Source organism: Xiphias gladius, chromosome 7 (assembly GCF_016859285.1).
Source record: "Xiphias gladius isolate SHS-SW01 ecotype Sanya breed wild chromosome 7, ASM1685928v1, whole genome shotgun sequence".
NCBI lineage: Eukaryota > Metazoa > Chordata > Actinopteri > Istiophoriformes > Xiphiidae > Xiphias > Xiphias gladius.
Genome location: NC_053406.1, coordinates 19784371 through 19810157, shown reverse-complemented (window position 1 = coordinate 19810157; position 25787 = coordinate 19784371). Strand labels below are relative to the sequence as shown.

At 41.1% G+C, this 25787-nt stretch overlaps 2 protein-coding genes across 3 annotated transcripts in view; one reads left to right on the top strand and one right to left on the bottom strand.

The window, feature by feature from the left end:
• Nucleotides 1–17043, bottom strand: part of rtn4rl1b (reticulon 4 receptor-like 1b) — a 140725-nt gene extending 123682 nt beyond the window's left edge. Inside the window, exon 1 of the mRNA XM_040129942.1 lies at nucleotides 16518–17043. Coding sequence (XP_039985876.1) covers nucleotides 16518–16530 — 13 coding nt within the window. The 5' untranslated portion in view covers nucleotides 16531–17043. The remainder of the gene's footprint in view (nucleotides 1–16517) is intronic.
• Nucleotides 17044–18168: 1125 nt separating this feature from the next.
• Nucleotides 18169–25787, top strand: part of dph1 (diphthamide biosynthesis 1) — a 54080-nt gene continuing 46461 nt past the window's right edge. The window contains exons 1-2 of one of the 2 annotated variants that reach the window (XM_040131261.1): nucleotides 18169–18319; nucleotides 20716–20865. In XM_040131261.1, coding sequence (XP_039987195.1) covers nucleotides 18244–18319; nucleotides 20716–20865 — 226 coding nt within the window. In that variant the 5' untranslated portion in view covers nucleotides 18169–18243. Of the gene's footprint in view, nucleotides 18320–20715; nucleotides 20866–25787 lie in introns of those variants that run through there. The other variant, XM_040131262.1, reaches the window with a different exon arrangement.

The following is a 25787-nucleotide window of genomic DNA, read 5'->3' as shown; positions in this document are numbered from 1 at the left end:
ATATGCTTTAGAGTGATCTATGTTTTAAAGAAATTCATTTGTTTCTGATCGTTGTACCACAAATTATTGCAGAGCTTTTTAAGCTCATGTGTTTCCACCTAAAGTTCTGCACAGATATAACAAGTAAGTTACTGAGGTCATTATATTGTTAACATCCAGTATATTGCAATCCTGCCATGGGCCTGTAAAGAAAAAAAGAAAAAAAAAAAAAACGGTTTGGAGGCAAGATGGTCAGCACTAAAGATTTTTAAAGAGATACATGAGTCACTGGAAGTAACTTGGAGAGTGAAATATAACTGCTCAGCTATAGTCAGGAGTCCTGTCAGCTATAGAAAGAGCTTCTTTAGCCATCCGTATCTCTCTTTCTCTCCTCCCCCCCGCTCTATATCTTCCTCTATCGTGCTCTCTGAGGATCCCTCTCATGTTTTCTGCACTGGCCTATTAGAGTGTACATCCAGCCAGTGCCACATTAAAATCCCTACAACCCAGTGCTTGTGGACTGCTTGTGGATAAAGATCCCTCTTTTTACTGAATAGTTTGATCCATCTCAGACAGCACACACCACATTAATATTCTCCCACAGATCAGAGAAAAGGAGCCCCGGACCCATGTGCTGTACTGACTGGTGTGTCATCTGTGCATCATCCAGAAAGAGAGAAGACAGAGAGAGGGGGAGAGGATGAGGCGGGGATACTCAAATATATTGTAACACTGCATGAATTTTTCATCTGCCAGCAGCTGTTTTCATAACCTTTTCTCAGGGCAGCCACTGTGGTTTCTGCAATGCCAGAGAGTCATTACATGTCAAGCATTGCAGCCATGGGAATCTGAAGGAGCGCAAAGAACAGAAGAGGTGGGGTCGTTGGCCATGGTGGCAGGTCAGCTGCATGGGGACAAATGTGTTGGTCTCTTGGGCCTTTGGTTATATTTGAGAGGACAATGAGCGCGTGTGTTGGGCTGAATGAATGTTCCTGGCAGGCTTCCCTCAGAGGGAGTCAGGGAAGAGACCGGATGCTTATCCCTGGAGAAACTGCCCAACCCTCTGTGCCAATTTGGGCCCTGCTGCTGGTGCATGATGGGAAAGAAAAATATCCCTCCCTCCTTTTTTCCTCCCCAGTGAAAAGTACCCTGACCTGAATACAGATTCAGACGAATAATATTCGCTCTGTAGACGAGGGCAGACACGACTTTTTGAGTATTCATCATCTAAAATCCCCCCTCTTGCCCCTTCAAGGTGAGATTTTGGGCGTGAGGACTGCAGCATCCTGCGCTGGCTTGTGAACCAAGCGAGAAAGTACAAGAAAAGAGAGGGAGAACACTGCGAGCAGGGAGAAAAACAAGCAAATGTGAGTGCGCAGTTGAGAGCTGCAGCCCCAGATTCACAATCATACAGGGAATCACAACACTTTTTAATAATTCAGGATGAATAGAGGAGAAAAAAATTCTGCAGCAACCAAGGAAGCCGAGGAAATGACAAGGAGGAAAAGAATCCAACAACACTCTCCACACAAAATCTCCCTGTCTGGAGACATGTCTGAATGACTGCGATAGGGTTCTACTATACGTCAGCATATGGAGAATTCTCTCAGTATAGAGAAGTGCTGTGCTACTTGTTATTTACGACCATGGTTCGCTCACATATTCCCTAGCAACAGTCTTCTCCACCATGATGTCTTCATTTCATGTACAGCTAGGCCTAAAAATGAGATAATTCTTAAATTGACTCGATATTTACTAACAATTTCGCAGTGTAAACATGTATACGAAACACTCTTTGTAAGCCGTAGAGTATGTTCTGCCTGTACCTGAGGATGCATTTGAAGTACCAAACCTTAATGAGAGTTTGTACAATTATTGTGGTTAGATTTTTCAATTTGTCCTGGCACTTGTACTGTTTCTCAGACAATACTTTCATTTTAGCATAGGGTTTAATTCTAATTGAATTTTGTCTCAAATGAATCAGTTAATTTGGTTGTTCTACTTCTCCCGACCCTGGCCCAAACCACATCTCATTATGTTCCACTATTCTTAATTTCTTACCACTGGCAACAAGGTAGTGAGCAAAAAAACATTTGCCAATTAGTCTGAGCCCTTGTGATTTTGCCACTCTTGCTAACAATTCCAATTTTCATTAATTATTCATTTTGAGGCCGCACACACAGTTGTCCCTGCCAGAAGGGTTTGAAAGAGAAGAAGTGCTGTGGTGAGATCTAAACGTTTCTGTTGACGCTGTTCTGTTTCAAATACCACCGCTTACCATGTCTGTCGTCCTGTCTTTTACATGTCTGGTTATTTCATGTGGATAAAGTTGTATTGGCATCGTATATAAATCTATTATGTATTGGTTTGTCTGAAATAGGACCACGATATCTTCAGTGTGTAAAAAACAAATGGGTTGATGTGTTTAGAAATGCCTCTATCTTTCTGCAGAATGTGTTTATGTCTGTATATCAGGCGCTGCTAGGTTTAATATTTTTCTGTGACCTTTGTTACCTGTTGAGTCTGTCCTTATAAGCCTGCATTCAAAATGAAACTGTGCCAGTCGTCCTGCAGTCTCGGCAAGGGGCAGCCCATCAGACGGAGAACTTGGCTCATTGTTCATACTTCTATCTCCTTTCAACAATGCCTTGTTTATTGTTGTGACTGGAGATAAGCTGGAGCTCTGTGAGTGTTTACAGGGCTGCAGGGGCCGAGCATGCTGAGCTGTGGGGTCACAGGACTGGTGCTGAGAGGTAACAGCCTTTATGTTCAGACATACTCTTCAGGGAACACCACTTTCTTTGCCCAGCATAAGTCTAAACACAAATGCTAAAAAACACACACACACGACACACACACACACACACACACACACACACACACACACACACACACACACACACACACACACACACACACACACACACACACACACACACAAACTCTTTTTAGACATGTCTTATTAATCATAAGCCAAAGAAGAGGGAGAGAGTTGGTAATACACACAGCAGGACAGAGCTGACTGCAGGCTGAGGGAGCAGACCTGGCTGTGAATCAGCACCAACCCAGAGAGATGCTGTATACTTGTTGCCTCTCAAGACAGGATACTAATTTGTGCAAATCGGGATGGAAGAATTCAATTACTTAGTTTTACAAAAATGTGCAACAATTGTTTTAATCAAAAGAAAATTCGAACATTCATTGGTGAAAGAGATTTTCTGGGATGTCAACTTAGAAATTAGTGGGCTTATTCGGTTTTATTTTTAAGCTCTTTTTCTAATAAGCAAGACTTACCCTGACATATTTTTAAAATCTTTAAACCATTCAATATATTGGTGCTGATTTACATCAGAGACAGAGTTAAATTGCTCTTGCTTAGCCAAAAAATTTTAGTTTTTTTTCTGTTCCTTGTTTTAAATTAAGTAAAACTGCCTCCTATTTGTGAATTTGTCAGAGGCCCTTGAAATATTCATATATTCAAAGCATTAACTCCAGCTCTATATACTGTAACTCGTACTCTACATAATCTCACATAACACACAGACCTACTTTGCTAGTTTTGTTTGGTTTTCAGAGCTGTCTTTTATAAATGCCTATCTATATCATGTCAACTTTACCTTATTCTATTTTGGCATAGAGGTATTCATGAAAACAGAGTTACCGAACTGTGCTACACCGTGCAGGCTAGATCGCAAAATAATCAAGGATCCCTTCTGACAGAGGTTTTCTCCAAACATGCGTACTATCTGGTGTGACACAAACCCACGTGACATTGCAGAACACTGAAGGGGACCTTCTTAATACGGCTCGCCATCTTACCTCAGTCACCACATTTTCCACGTAAAAGATGACCTTTGTGTTGTAATGTCAAAATCTGTGACTACATTACAGATCAAAACTTTCAGAATGTTGAAGTGCACTTGTTAGGTCTTCAACAACCGGCTAAACAACAGCACAAATAGCAAAGTGAGTCACCACATGAACAAGAACAGAGTTTCACTGAAAGTTATTTTACAGATGAAACTCATTATTTAACACAACAGTTTGGTGTCAAGACAAACAAAACAGAACTATATAGTACAAACTGTTTTGTGTCTCTGGTATGTGATCATAATATCACATTCTTCAGAGGGACTATGTGGGCCATGATAAGCAGATGAGTAGTGTATGGAGAGAAAGCTTAAGCCTTTTAGCACCATAGAAGTGTTAGCACCTGCTAGGTGGGAGGCAGAGGGCTGAAGAGGGCTCATACATACACAGGGGTAACAACAGTGGTGGGAATCTACAACAGAGAGGGAGAGACAGAGAGTGTGCGTGTGTGTGTGTGTGTGTGTGTGTGTGTGTGTGTGTGTGTGTGTGTGTGTGTGTGTGTGTGTGTGTGTGTGTGTGTGTGATCGCCCCAGCTGCTCCCACACAGCGCCAACAGCTATTCCGATCAGCAGGATAATAGTGCCATCATTGCATGGTTTCATAAGCCGAGGTACTCCGTGCAGAGATGAAAAACTGACTAAATGTATGCATTCTAACAGACAGTTGCAAACCGGCGCAGTGTGTGTGGCGGGGCCTGCTGTGAGATTGGGCTATGGGTTCGCCTTCACCTCAATGCCACATCATGTAGCTTGTTCTGCATGGAGACTTTGGGACAAGGTTGATGTCTACATCATAAACAAGGTGTGAAATTTGGAAATAAACAGAGCTGGCTGAAATGCTCTCTTTCTATGGAAGGGGAGGGAGCACTGATGGGGTTTCTTTAAGCTCCATATTAACTATGATTTTCGTTTTTCTTTCGTTTATCTCCTTTATGTCTTTTTTTTCTCCTGTTTTCTTTCTTGGGGGAATAATTATCCTTTACCCACCTAGAGACAGATATTACTACAGTAAACAGGACACCTTTAAAGCAATCTTGTTGCAAAACAAGTGCTTGAAGCACCAATAAATAATTTGTGAATTCTAAATCTAATTATCTTCTCAGCCACTAGATAAAACCATTAAATTGCTTGGTTTGCTTTTTTTCTCAGGTGTTAGATTTGTTTAGCATTTTAAAATAATTTTTCTAAGATTAAGAAGGGGTCTCCTGACGTGGTTGCGCCTATATTATTTTCCTCTCAACAAATCCGCTGGTTCTGGAGAGTATAACTTGTAATAGAGACTATAACTACCAAAAAGTAGGCTGTATTTCCATCACCATGTCGTCTGGTGTCACATGAGCTGAAGACCTTTATCTCAGTGCCGCTTTTAACAAGCATGTTCGCATGTGTGTGAAAGTAAGTGTGTGTTTATGTCCTGGTCAACACAGTTTGTACATGTACATTTACATGTTCATATTAAATGCCTGCTTTTTCCTTGAAGAAGTAGAATAGCCCCATCCACACTGGTCCATGAAAATGGACATCAGTCTTACGGGTCAATGAGCTTTTCATGTCAATGAAACCATCTCAGAAGCACATATATCCCAGACACCAGTACAGCCCATCTCCTTTTCCCTCCTTCTTATCCTCCCTCCTCCTCTAACACCCTCTCCTTTTACTCCCTCTCCATGTCAACCACTCTCTGTACTTACTTTTCTTTTTCATTGTTAACAATGTCATTGAATCTATTGACTTAGCTTTGACCAGGGCAGCACAGGCTCCCCCGCTGCAATACAATCTGTGAATGTGTTAAGAAAAAGATTTCCTTTAATACCACTGGCCTGCATGCAGTCATCTACCTTATACCACTTTGGGACACCTTGTGGTCTCTCAATGAGAATTTTAAATTCCCCACAGACTCCACAATGAATATGTAAAGGGATGCAAGCAGAGCAAAGAAAAAAGTCTGTCACATAAAACACACACAACACATAAAACACGTCAGAACATGCTATTGGGACAACACGGCCAGGTTTTAGTTTCTCATCACAATGGGTTGAAAGTTAAAGTCTCAGATTGGTTGACTGACTAATCAGCAGATACAGGAGGGCTCTGTCTGGAAAGTGGCTCCAGAGGATGTTGTGCATTCGGCTGCCTAACTCACAGCGACTGCTAACCTCCCCATCCATCAGTAGAGAGAGCAGCCGTGACACAAAAAACCTGATTCTTCCATTAGAGCCCTGACAGAGACTAATGCCTGTCCTAGCGCTCTCTCCCTCTCTCGTTGGCCCTGTATCTCTTTGTTAAAATAATGAAGTCTTCTGCCTCCTCCTGCTCCTATGAAGTGAGCAACTAAACAAGACTTTAATAATACTTTTTTTTTTTGGTTACCTTATTCTCAGTGCCTCTTTGTTTTCCCTTGATGCCCTCATCTTTGAGGGATGAGGGGACTCATGAGGCAACAGTGTGAATTAGCACACGGACACATAGGGATGAAAGACCAGCTCTTATTATGGCCTAAATGCTTGAGCACACTTCTGGGAATAGAGATGTGTAAATGAGCTCCATACACCAAGTCCTGTCTTTTTCCGGGCTGTTGTTTTGCTCTTTTAAATAATTGACAAGGCTGTGCTTGTGAAGACAGGGACAAATCTGCTGAGTTAATGTCCCAGCCAGAGGAGTTTTAGCACCAAATGCTATCAGTCCCCCCTACATAGAATTGTTACCACCACGGCAGTTCATAAATCTTATGTAACCCCGGCTCGACAATATAACAAGTCAGTATTCCACCAGCGTGTTCTGTTTATTGTTTCACTGGAGAGCTGGCAGTGGATGACATCTGCTATATTTACCCTCTAGATTGTGTTCCATTTCCAAACAACACTTTAACGTCAGGCAGGTCTCTGCATTGGGGTCGGGGATGTATTAGCGTGATTGCTGAGGGCAAATTTTAGGCTGTTCCCAGCCATCTTGGGAATAAAGAAACTTATAGTTTTACTAAGAGCTGGAGATGTCAGGGGCTGCACACATGGCTTAGACAGTGATCTTATACGGAGTGTTGGGGCAAAGCCATGGCTGTGTTCACTGTCAGACTGTGGCATCTCTGTGTTTCCCGGCCTCCCACGGGAATTGAGCAGTGTGTGATTGAGGCCTTGACTGGGAGCAGCAGCTATGAGACATAGCGTACATGGTACAGACTATCTATTAGCCTGACAGTTTTGTTCTTGCTTCTTTTCTCTTTCTGCGACTGAAGGCGAGGCAGGACGCAGCCTTCTCTTCAAGGGCCGTTGCCAACCGCAACAGATGGGTGGAAACCTCTCTTTGGAATAAAAACAGCTCTGAGCTTTCCCCTTTTGCTCACCATTAAAATCCTGACATAAAAACTACCCCTGCACTGCCAAGGGGAGAAAATCCATATTTGATTGTGTTTTCATACAAACTGCCTCGCTCTGCCTTTAGACCACACTGCTGTGACATCTGTCCCTTTGTTGTTCCAAAATGACAGCCAAGAACAAGATGAAAAGACGTTCTGAGAGTAGTTTGCTTTCCAAGCAGTTTCATCTTAAACAGAAAGGCACCTGGATTTTAACCTGAGCAACACGCAAAGGAAAGCACTTCATTAGGATGCACAACTGAAACCCTGCAGGATCAAGGTGATTGGAATGTAAAACAACCAGCTACCGGTTCCACTACTCCTCACTACTGTCTCTACTCCATCCTAAAGCAAGATCTCCCCATCCACACTTCTTGCAAAAAAAAAAAAAAAGAAAAAAGAAAAAGGCACCGCAACATCAGTGAAAGAGGCCACAGACGTGATGCAGCACAATACCAACACACTTTGAACAGATTTACCGCATGCACCATGTGTTACAATCCACCACAGCGTGTCATTTGAGTCAAGCCAGGGCTCTGTACTCTTTACCAAGTACTGGAATAATTAACATGCTTATCTCTGGCACACAAAACAGCACCTTGCACCTCTATTGTGAGTTTTTTGGCCAGTGTTTATGATACAACGTCTTAATGGCCCGAGTGATTTCTATGAGTGAGGGCCAATGCTGGAGAGCAATGCTTGTTAGAGAAGGAAAACAGACAAATGTCAAGGACTTGACTCTCATTCATTGCACTGAAATACATAAGGAGAGAGTGTGAGAGGGGTCCTTTCTGGCCCAGAAACAGATTTCAATTTGATGAAGTGAGGCTGTGAAACCAGCAGGACATTTTTGACTCTTGATTTAGTCAGATGTGGAAAAAAATAGAGAGTAAATTGAAACTGGTAATTCCAGTCCATTCTTATCCCCATTGTACCAGCCTTAATAAGGTCAAAACATGGTTCTGCGGCTGTAAATGACTGAATTTAAGACCATTCTAAGACAATTGTGAGGGATTTGCATATAAAAAGATGCGTGATTGTGGAGAAGACCTTGGCCTATATTCTGTAATTACTACAACTCCATCTGTCTCTCAGTCCTGCCTTTTAAATAATACTCATCCATTCCTCCTCTTCAGCTATCTTTGGGATTCTATAATAAATCCTCTTGTCCTCCTCAAGCCATTATACGGGACAACATCTGGTGCCAGCCTGTATCTCATCGATTCACTCTTGAAATATTTCATACAATGAAATCATGCTGCTTTCAGGGGCTTGTTGAATATACAGCCATCTTTCTAAAAAAAATATATATGAATGTAAGGAAAAGTCAAAGCTAACTTTGTTTCAGCAGAGGTTTTTAATGATCTGCAACCAGAGCCAAACAAGGCTGCAATGGCACACCACAATTAGCCTAATCACCCTGCAGTCGGTTAGAGTGGTTCTGCACTTGCAGTATCACAGGCCACAGAGTGCATTAACATCACAGGGCAGAATTAATCCTAACAGGCTGTAGCAATTGCCTGCCGTGGCAGAAGTATGTGCACAGATAACATTTGCCAGAACACAGCCACGGCAGATATTACAAGCGCTAAGCTCAGATGTGATTGTGACACTGGCCTGTCTCATTAAAGCCAGTGACGAGGAGGCCGCCTCTAGTCGAGCCGTGGAGCAGGAGGTGAGTGCAGTGACAGAGCCAAAGGCACGAGCCTTAGAAAATGGAAAAATGATTGTTGTCCTGTTCCTCATCACATTCCCCACTGAGTGTTTTAATTTCAACCAGCAGCCCGAGCAGAAATTTTCATTTGGATGCATCTTTAAACCTGCATACTCAAGAGACTGAATTAGCCATTGTTTTCACTTCAGACATCTTGAAATAAATGAGTTCTGACTGTGACAAGGATGGAAACTGAGATCAATCTGAGGCATGATATATAAGATGAATCAATGCCAGGATTCAGATCAGTTCAGACTTCATGTCACACAGGAGAGCATGCATGCCACTGTGTACATACCCAATACATGCCTGTGCTGATGAGCTCACATGCAAACTGAATTACAACTCTGTCTTTTTCTTTACTTGAAAATAAGGACAACAAATGTATGTGCAAGACAATCTCTTCTAGCCCTTTTCATAACTTCTGCGATGATATGCCACTCCATCTTGAGGACTTGCTTACTCTCAATGCCAAAAGGGCAGATGCCCAGGTGCTGGTGTGGCTGAATTGCTGTCCTCAGCACACAAAGGCAATGTCGCCTGGAGAGGACAGCTCAGAGAGGGGGAGAGCTGTCAGAGTAACAGGAGAGCACCTGGGATTACTGTCAACAGTCTCCTGGACTGTCTCTCTCTGCCTCACCCCACCTCCCTCCTGTCTCCGAAGATCCATGGCATTCTCATTGACATGACCTTTAAACTCCAATTAGCCACTTAATCAGAAATTAATTATTAATATTAGAAAAACCAACAGGGATTAGGTTGTTTGTCCCTTTCACCTCATTATCATCCACTAATGACCATCCTTGCATCTCATTTCCACGATAAAGGCTGAGGAGAAGGCGTTTGCACAAAATTCGGGCAATTCTTTTAAAGGGCAAAGACAAGGTGGACAGAGGTTTTCATGCATGTTCTGTAATTTTCACCTCTGACTCCTCTTCCAAGTCGGACTGTAATGTTGATTTAATCATTAACATGTGTCTTCAGACTGCATTAATATGTGAGTCCTCAGCAGCATAAGAGCACCACATCCATTCTGAACTCAGAGCCCTCATGCTCTAATTCGGTGTGAAATGGTTGACAGGGAAGTGTGAAAATGGCTCCCGGAAAAAACAACAGTTCAAGGCAAAAAAGGGACATGCACACCAGTCAGTGCTGTCTTCTCCACACACACACACGCACACACACACACACACACACACACACACACACACACACACACGCACGCACACACACACACACACACACACGCACGCACACTTGTTAATTATTTGTCATCTTCTGTTAGGCATCATGTGGTGAAACAATCCCAGAGGCTTCCATGGAAACTCTCCTGAGTATTGGCCACTAAATAAATGGCTTTTGGATTTCTACAATCTCCGCTCACTAAATGAGATGTTTGGAATGCATTGTGTGGCAACATAATAAATGTGATTCAGCTATCCAATAATTGGTGATGTTCCTCTGTCAATTACCCTCGACGCTGTGTTTTTTGAAGGCAAAATCTACAGACTACCAATGGGTCAATTTGTTCAAGTTTTTGGTTGCCTTATACAATTAAAACAGAGGTTTTATGCAAAAACTCTCAAACAAGTGTTTGCTTGTGTAATTCATTTTCATTCATCTTGATGTTTTGATCAGCTAATTCTACTATTTTGAACAGAGGAAGTGTAGAAAGTCTTAAAATTTACATTCTTAAACAAGTGTCAGACCGGAGTAGAAATGTTGTCCTCCTCTCAGAATTGCTTTCTATTTTTCAGCGGCTTATAAAGATTTAGGGGATCAGTTTGAGGTTTATATTTTTGCTCCTCTCTACATGATCCTCTTTACTTCTCTTCAAACCTCCTCTCCTCCAAACCCTCAGTCATCAGTCCACACTGCCTCTCAGCCGCACGGAAACACAAGCCGGGCTGAAAAGTACAACAATGCAGAGTTGACAAGGAGTGATAGCAGAAGGCTGACACTGTGAGAGGATTAGTAAGATGATAATATGAGCAGGGAATCTGTTCTTTTTAAAAAGAACTCTCTCTGGGCCTTGACGGTGGCTGAAAGTTTGCAGCACATTACAGTGACAGATGGGCATTTATTGCTCTTGTGCAAATTCATGTCATCATATGAAATCACTTGCATGGGGGTTCAATTCAGGGAGCTGCCTGTTTCTCCTACTCAGGAAAAGACAACCTATTTGTCATTTCATAACAAAGAGAGACCATTTGTTTTTATGACTTTAGTATTTTGCTTTTTAATCATCGACATAGCACTTGATATCTATGAGTCATATCATCTTTTGGTTAAAAACATCTCCCTGACAGAAGAGAGGAGCCCCGTGGCATCAGTGGTTATTTGATATTGTGGAGAGCAGAATTGGAGCTCTGTTGGCTTAGGAGTCGCTCCGATGCCACCACGTCAGGTCCGGAAGATATGGCCCACACAAGTGAGCAGAGCGGGAAAGCTGAAGAGGACACAGGTGTTTCCCTTGTGCTGCATTCATGGTGGTGTGGTCATGATTGGCAAATCTTTCAGTCCTGTCTGCTAGTACTGAAAACAACATGAGCAATTTGCTACTTTAAAGTCAATGCTCTTAATTCTGATTGATTTAAAAAAATATTATTACTAAAGCATTTCATAATGGCTACAAGTAATTATATCTGCATATTGTCAGTCACTGGAGATGGAAGATTAAGGAACAGACTGTAGTGTTTTTGTTTGTTTGTTTGTTTGTTTTAGATGACATGTTTATGACAGAGTGTTCATAATTTGAATTAATTAGTATTCATACAATTGCTGATGTGTATGCCAGTGTGCACAAACATAAAGCTGGAATAATCTCTACTGTTGTTACAACCCACTTTGTTCTCTCAGAGCTAAATTCCATTTTAAAAATGCTCATCACTTTAAATGCAGTCAATGCAAATGCATTTCCCAATTAGTCTTATCTTGCAAGTCTGACACTTACAAAAAGCAAACTTTACCATATTTTTTGTGTGCACGAGTGTGCATACAAGCGTACGTGTGTTTGTGTTTGTGTACGCGCACACACCTGAGTTTCTGTGAGCCCCTCAGAGTGCTATTTTAGGTTAAGAAGTCGGACTTGTGGTTGATGATGGATTAGTTTAAAGCTCAGGTATAAGGGGTTGCGGTAAGGCATGTAGTGCTGATGCTTAAAGCTGCTTATCAATAGTTTTGCATGTGTTAGACTGTGAAGTTCAAATTATGTATATGTCACACTACAGCCAAAGCATGCCAGTTTTCCGGCGCATGACATAGGTTTTTAGTGATTTCCATATTTCCCAGGCAGCCATCAGTTTCAAACCCATACAGTAAAAAGATCAACTTTTAGAGACTAAACTTACTTGAGACAAGAAACCCATTAAACTGTACATTTGGTTGCCTCCAATTTTGTTACAGGTTGCATTGTGGTGAACGCAGATGCAATGAGTGGCAGTTTTGTTTTGCATTTAAGAGGTTTCATTGAAAGCTCTGAAATCTTAAACATCATGTACACTCTGACATACACATATAAGCTCCCACAAAAAAAGAAAATACTTTCTGTTTGCAGATGAATTAATGTTCTCTGTGGTATTCTCAGGCATGATTGAAGTCTTTGAAAACTGATTTTCATGCTATTCTGAAATTAATAGAAACCAGTGGCTGCCCATGGGAGTGAGAAAATATATGACATCCAGGTTAGCGATACATTTGCAGTAAATGCGTTACAACATGCAAAACCATTAGCATATATGGAATAAATTTTATCAGAGAGCAGAGTGTCCTCATATTGATAGAGTTGCTAGGATGTGTATGTACATTTATCTTTATGTTTGGGAGGTTGCACATTGACATAAGTGTTTCTTTTTTAGCAAGTATTTGAGTTGCATACCTGTCTGTGCTTCTCTACATGGATCATTTGTTAATTGCCTAACACTGTACAACCCAAAAGGTGGCATAAAGCAGAAAAAGCCTTGGCTGAGCTTCCTCCAATAATCCGGACTAACATGTGGCAGCAATTACAGCACTTCACAGCATGGTATATTCAGTGGACATCTCATCCTTTCCATCTCAGAGCTGTTCCGACAGATCATCCCTTGTGCCCACTCTATGGCTGGCTGATTTTGAGAAAAAGAGAGATTATGAAAGCGAGACAGAGAGATAGACAGAAAAGCCAAGGCATAGATGGAGTGATACAAATTAAAGAAGAAACCAGCAAGTGTTTTAGTAAGGTGTTGGGCCAAAATGTGCTGTCAGAACAGCTTCAATGCACCTTGGCATAGATCCTACAAGTCTCTGGAACTCTACTGGAGGGATGAACACCATCCTTCCAAAAGATATTCCCTCATTTGGCGTTTTGATGATGGTGGTGGAGAGAGCTGTCTAAAATGTCGGTCCAAAATCTCCCATAGGTGTTCAATTGGGTTGAGGTCTGGTGACTGTGAAGGTCAAAGCATATGATTTACATCATTTTCATACCCATCACACCATTCAGTGACCCCTCGTATCCTATGGATGGGGGCATTGTCATCCCCGGAAGAGACCGCTCCCATCGGGATAGAAATGTTTCATCACAGGATAAAGGTCATCAATCAGAACGACTTTGTATTGATTTGCATTGACCCTTCCCTCTAAGCGGACAAGTGGACCCAAATCATACCAGCAAAATGCCCCCAACAGCATAACGAGCCACTGCATCCCCTCACTGTAGGGGTCAAGCATTCAGGACCGTATCGTTCTCTTGGTGTGCGCCAAACATGCACTTGCCCACTTGTCAGGAATACGGTGAAGGATGCCTCATCTGACCATATCACTTTTTTCTACATCTCTGTAGACCATTGCATATGCTTTTTGCACCACTGAACTCTCAAATGTGCACCCACCCATGTAATGAGGGGTTTATGCAATGCAACCCTACAATAATATCCCTCTCTATGTAATTGTCGACGGTGACATTCTCAGTCACCTGAGGAAGAGCTGCTCTTCTGTTTTTCATCATGGTCATCAAATGTGTGCCATTGACCACAATTTCCGACACTCTTTGCTGAGGTCTTTCCCATAGATCTAAATGCAGATGTCACTTTTGGTCACTGTTCCTATTGAAACACTGGCCAGCTGAGCAGTCTCTGTGACTGAGGCTCCTGCCATCCGTGCCCCAACAATGAACCCTCTTTCAAAGTCACTTGGATGTTGTCCTCTTGCCATCTTGATACAAAATCAGAATAAACTGGGCCCGCTCAGCATTTTTATACACGCCACAGAGCATGATAGGATGTTATCTGCTTAATTGTACATGCAGTGCGGTTGTTTGGAAGCATCTGCATTCGTTATGTTTCTCCACTCATTTATGCAGGTTTTTCTTTTAATTTGTCCCAAGTCTATAGATGTATACGTACCCAGACACATACTAACTCTCACACAAGTGGCTGTATAAGCCATAGAAAAGACGTACACACACAAGCAGCATCACAAACACCATTCTGACTGTCCAAACAAAGATACGAGGACTATGTTGTCTCACCTGTAGTTGAGTACACACCACAACTACTGTTGTACATGTCTAGATATATTTGTGGATTGTATGGACATGACCATACCTTGTCGCAGCAATGATAAACCTGTACAAACTCATGGCTCACAGACAAAATGTTAACCACAAGGCCATCATAAAATCTACGCGTCCACTCTATTAATGTGGTATCTAGGCCCCACACTTTCCTTCTTCATGTTTGTGAATGATGGATCTGTCACTGTAAATGCTGTGCCTGATGCATCAGCCAGGCCCCCTTGAATGTGTTATTTTAGGTGCAAAAAAAAAAAAAAAAAAATCAAATTCACCAGAGAACTTTTGCGCTGTTCCTGCCAACGCTGACACATCTCTGCCTTACTATTGCAGACACAGACATCGTGGCATACTGAGCACTTTTGGCAGACTGGAGAAATCTGTACTTAGAAGTTGGTTTTCTTGAATTAAGTGATTTTCTGTCCAGCACTTTGCAGTGGTAAGACAGCTGATTCACATACAAAAACCTTGCACTGAACAGGGACAGAGTATGTTTGAAGTACAAAATCCTTAGATGCCAATCATTCTGGTTTCAGCTCTCCATTTAACCATGAGGTTAAATGGAAAATGAATGTGTGCTGTGGAGGATCTTTTGATGATTACGATACATTATCAATCGTAACAGCATTTACAAGAATGTCCATTAGTTTGACAGAGACTCACATATGAGATACAATAAATTCTAAAAAGCCCCTGTTGGAATTCACATCATGACTCATGCTAGTTCTCCCAAATAAATTCAGATGTAACACTTCTCATAACTGATAAGAAGGAGCTGTTCATTTTCTTGTAGAGCCTAATCAGTTATGAGAAGCTGTCAGGATGCAGGTTTAGACAATAGGCCTTCCCTCAAAGCTGTTATAGCTACAAACACTCATCACCATGATGTGTTTCATCTCGACTGTTGGAACAGCAATAATCGATCTGATGGCAGCACGAAAAACATGTTGTTTTTTCTCTGCCTCCTGAGGCACACAGCAAAAAAACACACACACACACACACACTCAAAACACATGCTTTTTCACAAGACACACTAAATGAATACAAATGTAATGCACACAGTAATTGTTGTATGGTGACCCCCACCAAGCACGTATGAGTGTTTCTGTGTTTCTCTTGGTCTTTTCAGTGTGCGTGCGTGCGCGCACGCGCGCATGTCTCATATTACTTTTGTCTCATATAAATTATATACACTGAAATAGCCAAAGTGCGGGTAGTTCAAACTCACGAACTAGTGTTGTGCAGAGTAAAGCCTAATGCAGTGCTTTCTAAAGTGGGCTCTAGAGACCTCCAGGGGCCCCCCAAAGGGGCTCCACGGACCCCTGCAAAACGAGAAGCAGTTTCATTTCACTATTATTTCACTCCCTCGATGATAGCACAATGGAAGCATGTATTACCGTAATCTGTTCTCATTAGAGGTTTTATTCTCCCTACTGTTGTCAGACTTCGCGGCTGTATGGCCAATTAAAGCCTAGAAAGAAAGAAACTGTTCCTTGGGACAAAGATCGTCGAATGGGAGCATGTGGTCTAATGTGTATCTATCTGGGGAATCTTGATATCAAAAGTTCGAGGAGCTCTTCCCTTTTCTTTATGAGGTGCTAAAGGTCTTAGGTGTTCATCGTTCAGCCGGCGGAGAACAACCTTGTGAACTGCGGTTTGATCCATCACTTGTGGATGTACTGACACGCAGCAAATAATAATTCTTCAGCCGAGCGCAGTGCTCGGAGAGATAGCCCTGTGACCCGGGTCCAACTCATAAACTGCAGTGCGGCATGAGCTGTATTAATATCACATAGTCGTCCCCACGTTTCCTTGCACGGATGAATATTTCATTCCCGGAGAACCTTCAGTGCGTGTGGTGCAAATTAAAGATGCGCTTCGAATGGCGCATCGTCTGTAATAACATCAGCGGGGCAACGTGGTGCATTACGAAAATGTCAGATTTAAACGGACGTTTTATAACCGTAAAAAGGACCGCCACTCGATTCACATGGGCTACGCTATGAGAGCGCAGATCCAGATTAATTTGGAGGCTAAAGTTGAGACTTACTCACCCCTTTTGAACATTTTGTAGGCCTAGGTGTGTTTCGTCTTCTGTCCTCTGAGAAACATCTATTCTTATATTCCAGACTTAAAACTTGCGCGCTTCAGTTTCGAAGTTGATCCGGAGCTTTCGTGGCTCGACCGCGTGAATGTCAGTGGTCACTCCTCTCAATTTTCCGCCGATCCGCTGTATTGAGTTGCGCCGCGGACCGTCGCGGGCTTGATGAACACCGCCAACACACAACAATCTCCGTTTCCACAAAGTCCGGCGGACCTCGGTCGGACCCGGGCAATTAGGCGGCAATCACTGCGAAACAGACGGACTACAATCATCGCCCCAGTCCGGAGGGTTGATAACTCCGGTGTGTGTGGTGAGCGCGAACGCACAGTGGTCCGACACAACCCCTGACAGCCAACTCCTTTTCAGACGCAAAATGACCGTAGAGGCTGCGAATCAGTTCTGGGGGCAAGTCGGCGGTGAACACAGGCAGTCTCCGAAAAAACCACAGATATTTAAATCCAAGTGGCCAATCTCAAATTCTTCTCTCGATGCTTCAGAGCCGTTCAAATCGCATCATATTCGTTAAAATCTCTAATTAACATAAGTTATTTGGATTCACATTCCGCCTCTGATGTCGGATTATAAACGTAGACTCCTCAAATCCTCCTTAATAATGCAGACTTTGATGCCTTTGGTTTCCTTAAACGCACCCCCATTTACAGCTCTCCACTCCACTCATATTTTTTTTTTTTTTTTTTACATTTCTATGATCTTGTCTGTGCAGATCTCTCTGCTCTCCGCCTATGGATCAGAGCTCGTTGATGCGCTCAAGGAGGGAGAAAGTATGTTGTACTGCCTCAGCCCCTCCACCGGGCAGCATCCTGCTCCATCCCTCTCACCGCCTCTGCCCCTGTCTGCGCCAGCCTGAGACAAACTGCTCCCTGACACCAGAGGTCTTCATAATAAATAGCCTTAGATGTAACACAAGTGGACTAAACTTACATGTAACAACAATATATTGAATATCCTAACCAGCAGACACAACATGACGGGGGATTTGTGATGCTCGCCATTCTGCTTCCATAAAAGAAAGTGATTTGCTGATCAAATAGTCAGTATCTTATAGATAATGGACTACTGCATTAGATAAACTGAGTGTCTTTCTCTCTCTCTCTCTCATTATTATTGAAATTTCTATTATATGTATTCTATATGTATGTATTTATATATGTACATATGTATTTATTTGTGTTTTATTCAAATAGTTATTTTACTCTGATTTTTGTTTTATTTCAAATGTATTTTAAGCACTTTGAAACTGTCGCCCAGTGTATAAATTTGGCAATATTTTATTTTAGGTTTTATTTTATTTTATTAATTTTATGTTTAGCTTTCATTTTTGCATTGTTTTACTTTCATTTTGTGTTTTGTTTTGTTTGATTGTACTTATTTTTATTTTTATATTGATTTTATTAGTATGATCTGTAAAGTACCTTGAAACTTCCTTAGTGTGTAGCCTAAATGGAGCCATACAATATTTTATTTTATTTTATTTTCTATATCGCCACTGCGGACAATGGTGGGCACGTGCACTTTGACCCATAGAGATATACCGTCGCGAACAGTTCTGGTCTGTCGGTATGGTCCTGTCCCGCTCGGTGACATCCATTACATCGGTGATCGACTTCTCTCCGCTGTCCTCTTCAGTCGATTGGTTTCCCCTTTTTGTTCTTCACATGTTTCGTGTTCGGGAGAAAAACATGGCAGCGCCTGCGAGTGAAGTCCAGATTGTTCCTGCCAAAAAGCCCATAGGTAAATATATGAAAATGTTCAACACAGGAGGCGGTGATATATATAATTCCTATGAGCACGTTATACAGATACCTGACTTCCACGTCGACGAGACGTAGCTACACCGACAGTGTTATCTTGTTGTTATGTTCAGCACGGCAGCACAGCAGTTTGGACACGATGCAAACAAGAAAATGCGTAGCGGCGTCTAGTCTAGCATGATGTTTGCTAGCTGTCCAGCGGTGTTCATTATAAGCAGAGTACATGACAAAACGTGAGCTTCTTTAGCTCCACAGTTAGAATTAAGTAAGTGTTCAGTGTTGCCGAGAGGACTCGCCAGACTTCATGAGGTCGATGCGGAGCGTGTGTGGAGCAGACCGGCGGATCAGTTGTGTGTTTGGGGGGTTAGGAAAGGTGGTGCGTTTCGTTGTAACAACTGGACCACGCACTGTACCGGTCATTGTGACTTTTCATTTAGTACAACATGACATTTTCCCTGATTGCATTATTGCAGAGATATAATTTAAAGTTGGACCTAACATCTTAGATAATGAAATTTTACTCTCTTAAACTGAATTGCAGTGCTTCCTTCTCCTATATTGGATTTCTGTTGTACCAATGTTTTTCAAACGTTGTGGATAATTTGAACATGTTGCTGCTGAGGAAGGAAACGCACAAGCTACTTTCAATGCTAATGGTGTTTATTTGAAAAAAAAAAAAAAATGCAAGTTACATTATTTTTTTTTTGCCAACCATGCAATGTTTCCCACAGCGTGACACTGCATACGCAGGCTAACTTTGATTAGGACAGGCATTTTTTTTTTTTTGATAGATTTCACACAGTCACACTATATACACTTTACCCCTCCACTGTAGACTTTTGGCAGGGAGACAAACACAAAAGTACAAGTATATGAGGCCATATCTCTATATAGTGGATATGGGGAAGCGATGATACAGCACTACTGTAATTTGAGTTCTTTGCAGACACGACAACTCTAAGTCGAGCCCTGTTTTTCAAAATGTAAATAAGACAGACCCACGAGGGGCTCAAAATGGTTTGAACTGCCAAAAAGTCTTACAAACTGCAAGTCATCTCTGTATGAAGTGAGATGATGCACGGCTATTGACAGAGAGGTGAAAGGAAATGATGATTGTTGTGCCCCACATGTAGGAAGGGCCTGCAAAACATTTAGGGGGAAAGGACTGAAAGGTTGTTGTTTTTGTTTTTTTTGTTTCTTTATTTTAAATCAAGTTTATGGTAAGTATGATGACACTAGGCAGGAGTTCTCCTTGAAGTTTTGTTCGGCCATTGGCAGAATATCAACAGGCAGCACAGGAGCAGCAATTTTGAGTGAATGCAATTTTTTTTCTATTTTTATTTTAGTTAGGATTCAAATATTTTACCTTCATAATTTAAATCTGTAATTTGCTTAGACTGTGCTGTGAAAGTAACTCAAGTAAATTGAGCTTTTTCTTAATTACACATCGTCATAGAGAAAAAGCAAAACAGTGTCATTTGTGTCTGGTGGCAAAGATTTATATAGAAAGTCTTTCAGTGGTCATGTGAATTATGACAACTGCAGTTTGTGAGAGTTTAACAAGTTTTACATCTCAATTTTTGGAGAAAAAATAATCTCACAGATAAAACACAATATAGTTTTGAATGTCTGAGTTATTTACTCAACACCAGAACCAGTCATGTCAATAAAAATGGTGCAGCGTAAAGTAGTGCATAGTCCTGCTGTCAACAGTGGAAGTGCAAGCCTCTCAAAAAGCACCAACAGACAATAGCAGACAGAATGTTGTACCCAAAATAGAAATTCTGGCCAATTTCAGAAGGCAGCAGAATAAAAGGCAATAAATAAATAAAAAAATGCTGCTGCAGTCTCCATTTGAGAGAATACATTTTGGTTGTCATTGAAATTCTGCCTGTACCTGAAAACGAGGGGCTGCGTCGGGCTCAAATTCTGCCGGAGAGCAAGATCTCCCTCAGTGTTTCTCCCATTTCAGCTGACATTTCAAGCTACCCAGCAGCTTGTAGAAAATTAATTTGAGGAGATGCTGGAAATACAACTTTGTCCAATTCCCCACCTCTCCTACCTCATTAGGTGTGGCCTATCACTGCAGAGGTGAGGGGTGATTAGAGTTTGGATGAGGTACAACAACTTTCCTAAACTGTATTACATCCTCTACCCCACTAGAGCTTGTCCGAACTTTAGAGCATGCCTGAAGCTTGTTTTAAAGCGTGAGTCCATAGCTTCATTTGGTTCAGATTGACCTGTACAGGCGGCTCCCGATGAATAACTTCAAAGATAACTTATACATTTGTCTGTAGAATGTAATCAGAGTTAGATATGGCTTCGACCTGTGTTCACCGCATTGCTAACAGCTCAATCATTTAACCTTCTCTTCAGTCCGAGGACCACGGCGGGTAGCCAATCAAATTCCCGATGAAATCCTGCAAGACTCCGAGTTACAGGAGGCGATCAAAGCCCTGCCTGCAAATTACAACTTTGAGATCCACAAGACAGTTTGGAGAGTGAGACAGGTCAAAGCTAAGAGAGGTGAGCTCTGTTCTTTCTTAATATATACAATTGACTCATTTTGCACATGATTAGTAGTCTTATGTTTACTCTTTTAACAGAGACAGTCACTGCTGTAAGGGAAAAAAAGTTCCAGATCTGAAATGATAGAAGAGCACTAGCAGAGTAAGCTTTACTGCAAAGGTAAAATAGGGTCTGGGTTGTCCTCACTTAAGAAAATTGGAGATTTAACAAGACTGTATTCCACAATGTCACAGTGCTCACAAGTACAGTCTAAGTATGGCTAAGTGCACAGACAGATGCATAGAAATCTAAAGTGCTTGTGCTAGAGGCTTTTAAATTGCACAACTGACTTCTGAATTAAGCTACATTAGCTGAACTGGAGCAGAGTCTGGCGGAAGTAGCTTGCAAGGAAAGGATCTGTAATAAATACAGCCTTTTACACAGCGTCTAATTAGATCAGAGGAAAAGTTCCCATTTATTTTCATATTAACTGGCAGAGATGGAGAAGAAATTACACTTTTTGTTTAAAGTAAAAAAAAAAAAAAATGACAACAATTTACACAACAATGTTTTATGTCCATGTAATATCAGTGTCACTACAAGATACTACTAATATTAGCTGAAAGTTTATGACACAGTTCAACACTGTAGTACTTTCCTTTTTACTCACACCTCAATTGCTTTGCACATATATAGAACATTAGCATCATACAGTGAATGTCTGAACACACAGGATCCAGAGCATTAAAAATCCTATACTTAAAGACGGAGTGTGCAGGCATAAATATAAAATGTCATCCATGGGAGCATCTGTGCTTTAACCTACTTTGATGACTATTGTACACTCTGTAACCTGCGAGGTACACACAAGTTCATCCAGTGTTGTGACGAATCAATAACAGACTCAGTCTTCAAAAGGCCATTGTAGGTCATCCCATGTTGACTCTGCTACTAAAATCTAATATCACTGAACACACATTTTACAATATACATCATCACCAAAGCACCGGGGGAAAAAAAGGAAATGGGTACGTTAAAGTTGTGATGTATTTGTGGCTCTCGTATTGTGATTCAGAATAAGCCCTTTTTCTTGTGGTGTGTTCACTTTTATTGGTCAGCTTGGACTCCTAAGTGAAGCAGGATACTTTTCACAAGCACCCAATGTCCAGTGTGTTTTGCAGTAAGTTAACACTGAATTTATGAAGGGGATCTTTAAGCCTTCTTTGACTTCTGGGGGGACGGCTCCCCTAGGAACTGTGTTCATGTGTTATTGGCAGAGTTGAAAGGCTACATTCACGCTGCAGCTGAAAGTGCTCACACTCAATTCGTCATTACGAAAGTTGAATTAGGCCTCATAAATAACAAATGTTTCAAACCCAGTCTTTGAGCAAAAGGAGAAAAAATATTCTCCTGTTTTAATTACAAAACTGGGAAACAATTTCTGTTGCCTCTCTGACAGACTGTCTAGATATTATGTCTGTTTTTGTAATATCTTTTGTTCATTTATGTTATTTCAGGATGGAGGTCATTTAAACAGATACAGGATATAGGTTACTCAAAAAAATAGTATAGACAAGCAGAATAATCGGTTCTGAGCAAAAATTTTGCGTTGAGTAGCAAAACCTGCAGTGGGGTTGTAGAGTCAGGACACAGTGGGAGGCCTCACTGACATTGATACTGTGGTGTATGGCAAATCATTTTTGTTGCGCTACTACTGTCTTTAGTAACATTTGAATATTACGTTGTTATTACTAGGTGGTAATAAAATCAGAACAAAGAAAAAAAACCAACAGTTGTAGTTACTACCAGGAGGCTTTGAAGAGGTACGGCGAGTTCCCTATCAACTTTGCAATGTTAAGGCAGAGCTATTTTTCAAAGTTACAAATTTAGTGCAGAAAGAAAAAAGTAAAGAAACAGAATGACTGTTGATGACGTGTCCAGTGCTTCACCTTCGCTATATGTGTCTGCAGAACTTATGCTGACCGATGTGACAAAGCTGACGTATAGTGATGAAAGAATATGTGTTACACAACAGTTTTGGAGGGACTCTTTTGGCTGAAGGAAAAAACCAGGGTTCGGACTCTGGTGTATAGTTCAAGTGTGAAAACGTCCGTATTTTTTGGACTTGAGCTGCACTTCGATTAACTTATCATTACATGAGGAGCACCCTTGTAATTAACATTCAGACCTGAATCTGTACTCCTGTGTCTCATTTTGTCTCTTCATAGAGGTTACCCAGTTAAAGTAACTTTGACAGTTGTCCTGTAACGTCAAGTACTGCAACCTGTCAAAGAAAATCAAAATAATACTTCCTGTGTCCAGAAGTCTTTCTTTCCCCCAATCTGAAATCCAATAAAGCACATGTGAACTAAGCACACTTTCGGTTTATGTTCTAATTTTTTTTTTTTTTCTGTTGTACTGAAAATTTACAAAATTGAGTTTTCAAAGTTTTTTGTTTTTGCACGCCTCAAAAGCTTATCATTAATTTTTTCCGTCAGTTGTCAGTATGAAGCTGGCAAAGATTCAGGGACTTTTTGGATTGTGAAAGAAATGTTTTGGTACTTTTTCACTGAAACGATTGGTTTAAGATAGACTTGAAAAAATGTGAACCTGTCTTTTAATAGCATACCCACTTAGGTTTCTGCCCTCATGCGTTGTTACATGTATCTTTGGACTTTTCCTCGTTTTTGGTGTTCCGTGTGAAGCATGTTGTGGGGTAGTGCTACTATGGCGGCCTCCAGCCTAAGAAAATAATGATTTCTCACTAATATAAATGTCAAAATGTGTAGTCTTCCAGTCGTTCCTGCCTTGGGTGGAAATATGCAGATGGAATGCCAAGAGGATTGAATCATTTTTAGATGTCCCTGTGGGGAGTGAGTGGTTTACTGCTGCCTGCTGGCTTTGCTTTTTGTTGTGTGACATTTTTTACCACAGCTCATCTTCTCTCTATGAACTCAGAGAGCATAACACACCTTATCACCCCTCTCTCTCTGTTCCCCTTTGTGTCCATCTGTTTCTTTGTCAGCCTTTGAACTCCTGTTGAGTCTCATAGACTGTGCTTTTGAAATCGAGGGCCAAGGAACATAGAGTACAATTTTATTTTAGCTGCCCAGAGTCATTTGCTGAGTTTCTAACTAGTAAAAAGCTGTCGTTTTACCTAATTTTCTCATTTTAATCGAATTGTGTTGTTTTGATATTATATGTTGTGGATCTCAGCTCTATACAAGAGCAGCTTAGTTCTTCAGACTTTCTAATTGCTATTGGCAGTTGGCTGTCTTGATTACCATCACACTTTCGGTTAAGATAGACAAATGAACAAAAATTTAATTATTAACTAACTGACTTGAGTCTAGTGTTTTTGTTTATAGAAAAGCAGTTGCAATGAGTGACATGCCTGGGATAGGAATTGCGACCTACGAAAGGGCCAGACGGAGGTCCTTCTGTCCAGCCATTCACAAAAAATATGGAAGCAGTGAATTTTTTTTATTTTTATTTTTTTTGCACTTTCCAGCCCTGGTTCACTTCATTGAAACTACTCTATGTGTTTCCAGGTAAGGACAACCTGCTCTTGGTGTTAAGTTAAACTAATATACCCATAAAATTAAGAAAACAGAGGTGTCATTTTTCTTTTTCTAGCTTTGGGTATCTGAAAACTATAGCTAGAGCAGTGCTGTGGATAATATCGATATTCACATTTGAGAGTACTGAAAATCATATAATGACATATTGGCTGATCTCAGTTTACGTTCATTCATACCATTTTATGATAGCCTACAGTATGTTACACGGGAGTTTTTCAGCCTTGAGACCACTGAATCACACTTGGAAGAGAAAAATTAGACAAGACATAGAGACAAAGCCAAAAAAGCAAAAAAGCAGTAAGGCCTTGAGTGTCTTGGGGACCTTGAATCCATGAATCCACAATTCCCTTGGGAGATTGTGAAATGCCCGGGGAGTTGTTGTGTTTCCCAAGGTCTTCTCACAACTAAACTACAGACAATCAAAAGCTTAGTACAGTTGACAGTTTCCTTGTAGATGTTTCCTTGAGCCTCAATAAGCAACATGTAGTGCATTTAATTCTTCCTTTTAGTTTCTTCAGTCTTTTCCCATGGTGCAGATACTTTTATGGGAGCACAGGGTGTGGGGAAATAAGAGAAAAGATGAAATGAGAATTATGTTGTAATCACAAAATCTTAGAAAGTGAACTTTGAAGTTAGGATTGCTCAGTGCCGATGTTAACTACACTTCCAGCTTAGCCACAGATGGCCCACTACATAAACAGAAGTGCTTAACGAGTCCAGAATGACAAAACATTCATGGCTGGGGACTTGTTTTATTCTCCAATTAATTAATGGTCCTTTTCTAAATAGTTATTTTGTGCCACTCCAAATAGCAGAACTGCTGTTTTCTTTCATCCCCAAATACAAAATGACTCCCCAGTAAGGAGTCCAAGACGGCCTTTTCTCTTCTGTCTGAACAGCACGCCTCTTTATAGAAAACATGACAGTAGTGAGAGTGCTGGCTGCCAGTGTAAAGTTCAAGCAGATCAGAGTCAGTGGTATCTACAGACTGGACAAGCACATGTGGATGTATGTGTTAGCTGAATAGAACTTTATGAATGGTAAATACACATCTTTACATACCGTAAGATACTTTAGTGAAATTGTGGTTATTGTGTCTAAATTCACAGTCTGTTTTTTTGACTTTTGTTCACTCGTAATTCACACGTGTGAATTCACGCTTATGTACTGTATATGAGCACATACTGTAGAGACTTACCAAATGTAGTCAGTTCAAAAATAATAAAAAGTCATAATGACTCTTTAAAACAGTTTTATCATCATGAAGGTAGGATTTATTGCAGGTCTGTTGTATTAGACTGCAACAGTTTTAGCTAGGTGTACCTAATAAACTGGCCACTGGATGTGTTAAATATTCTT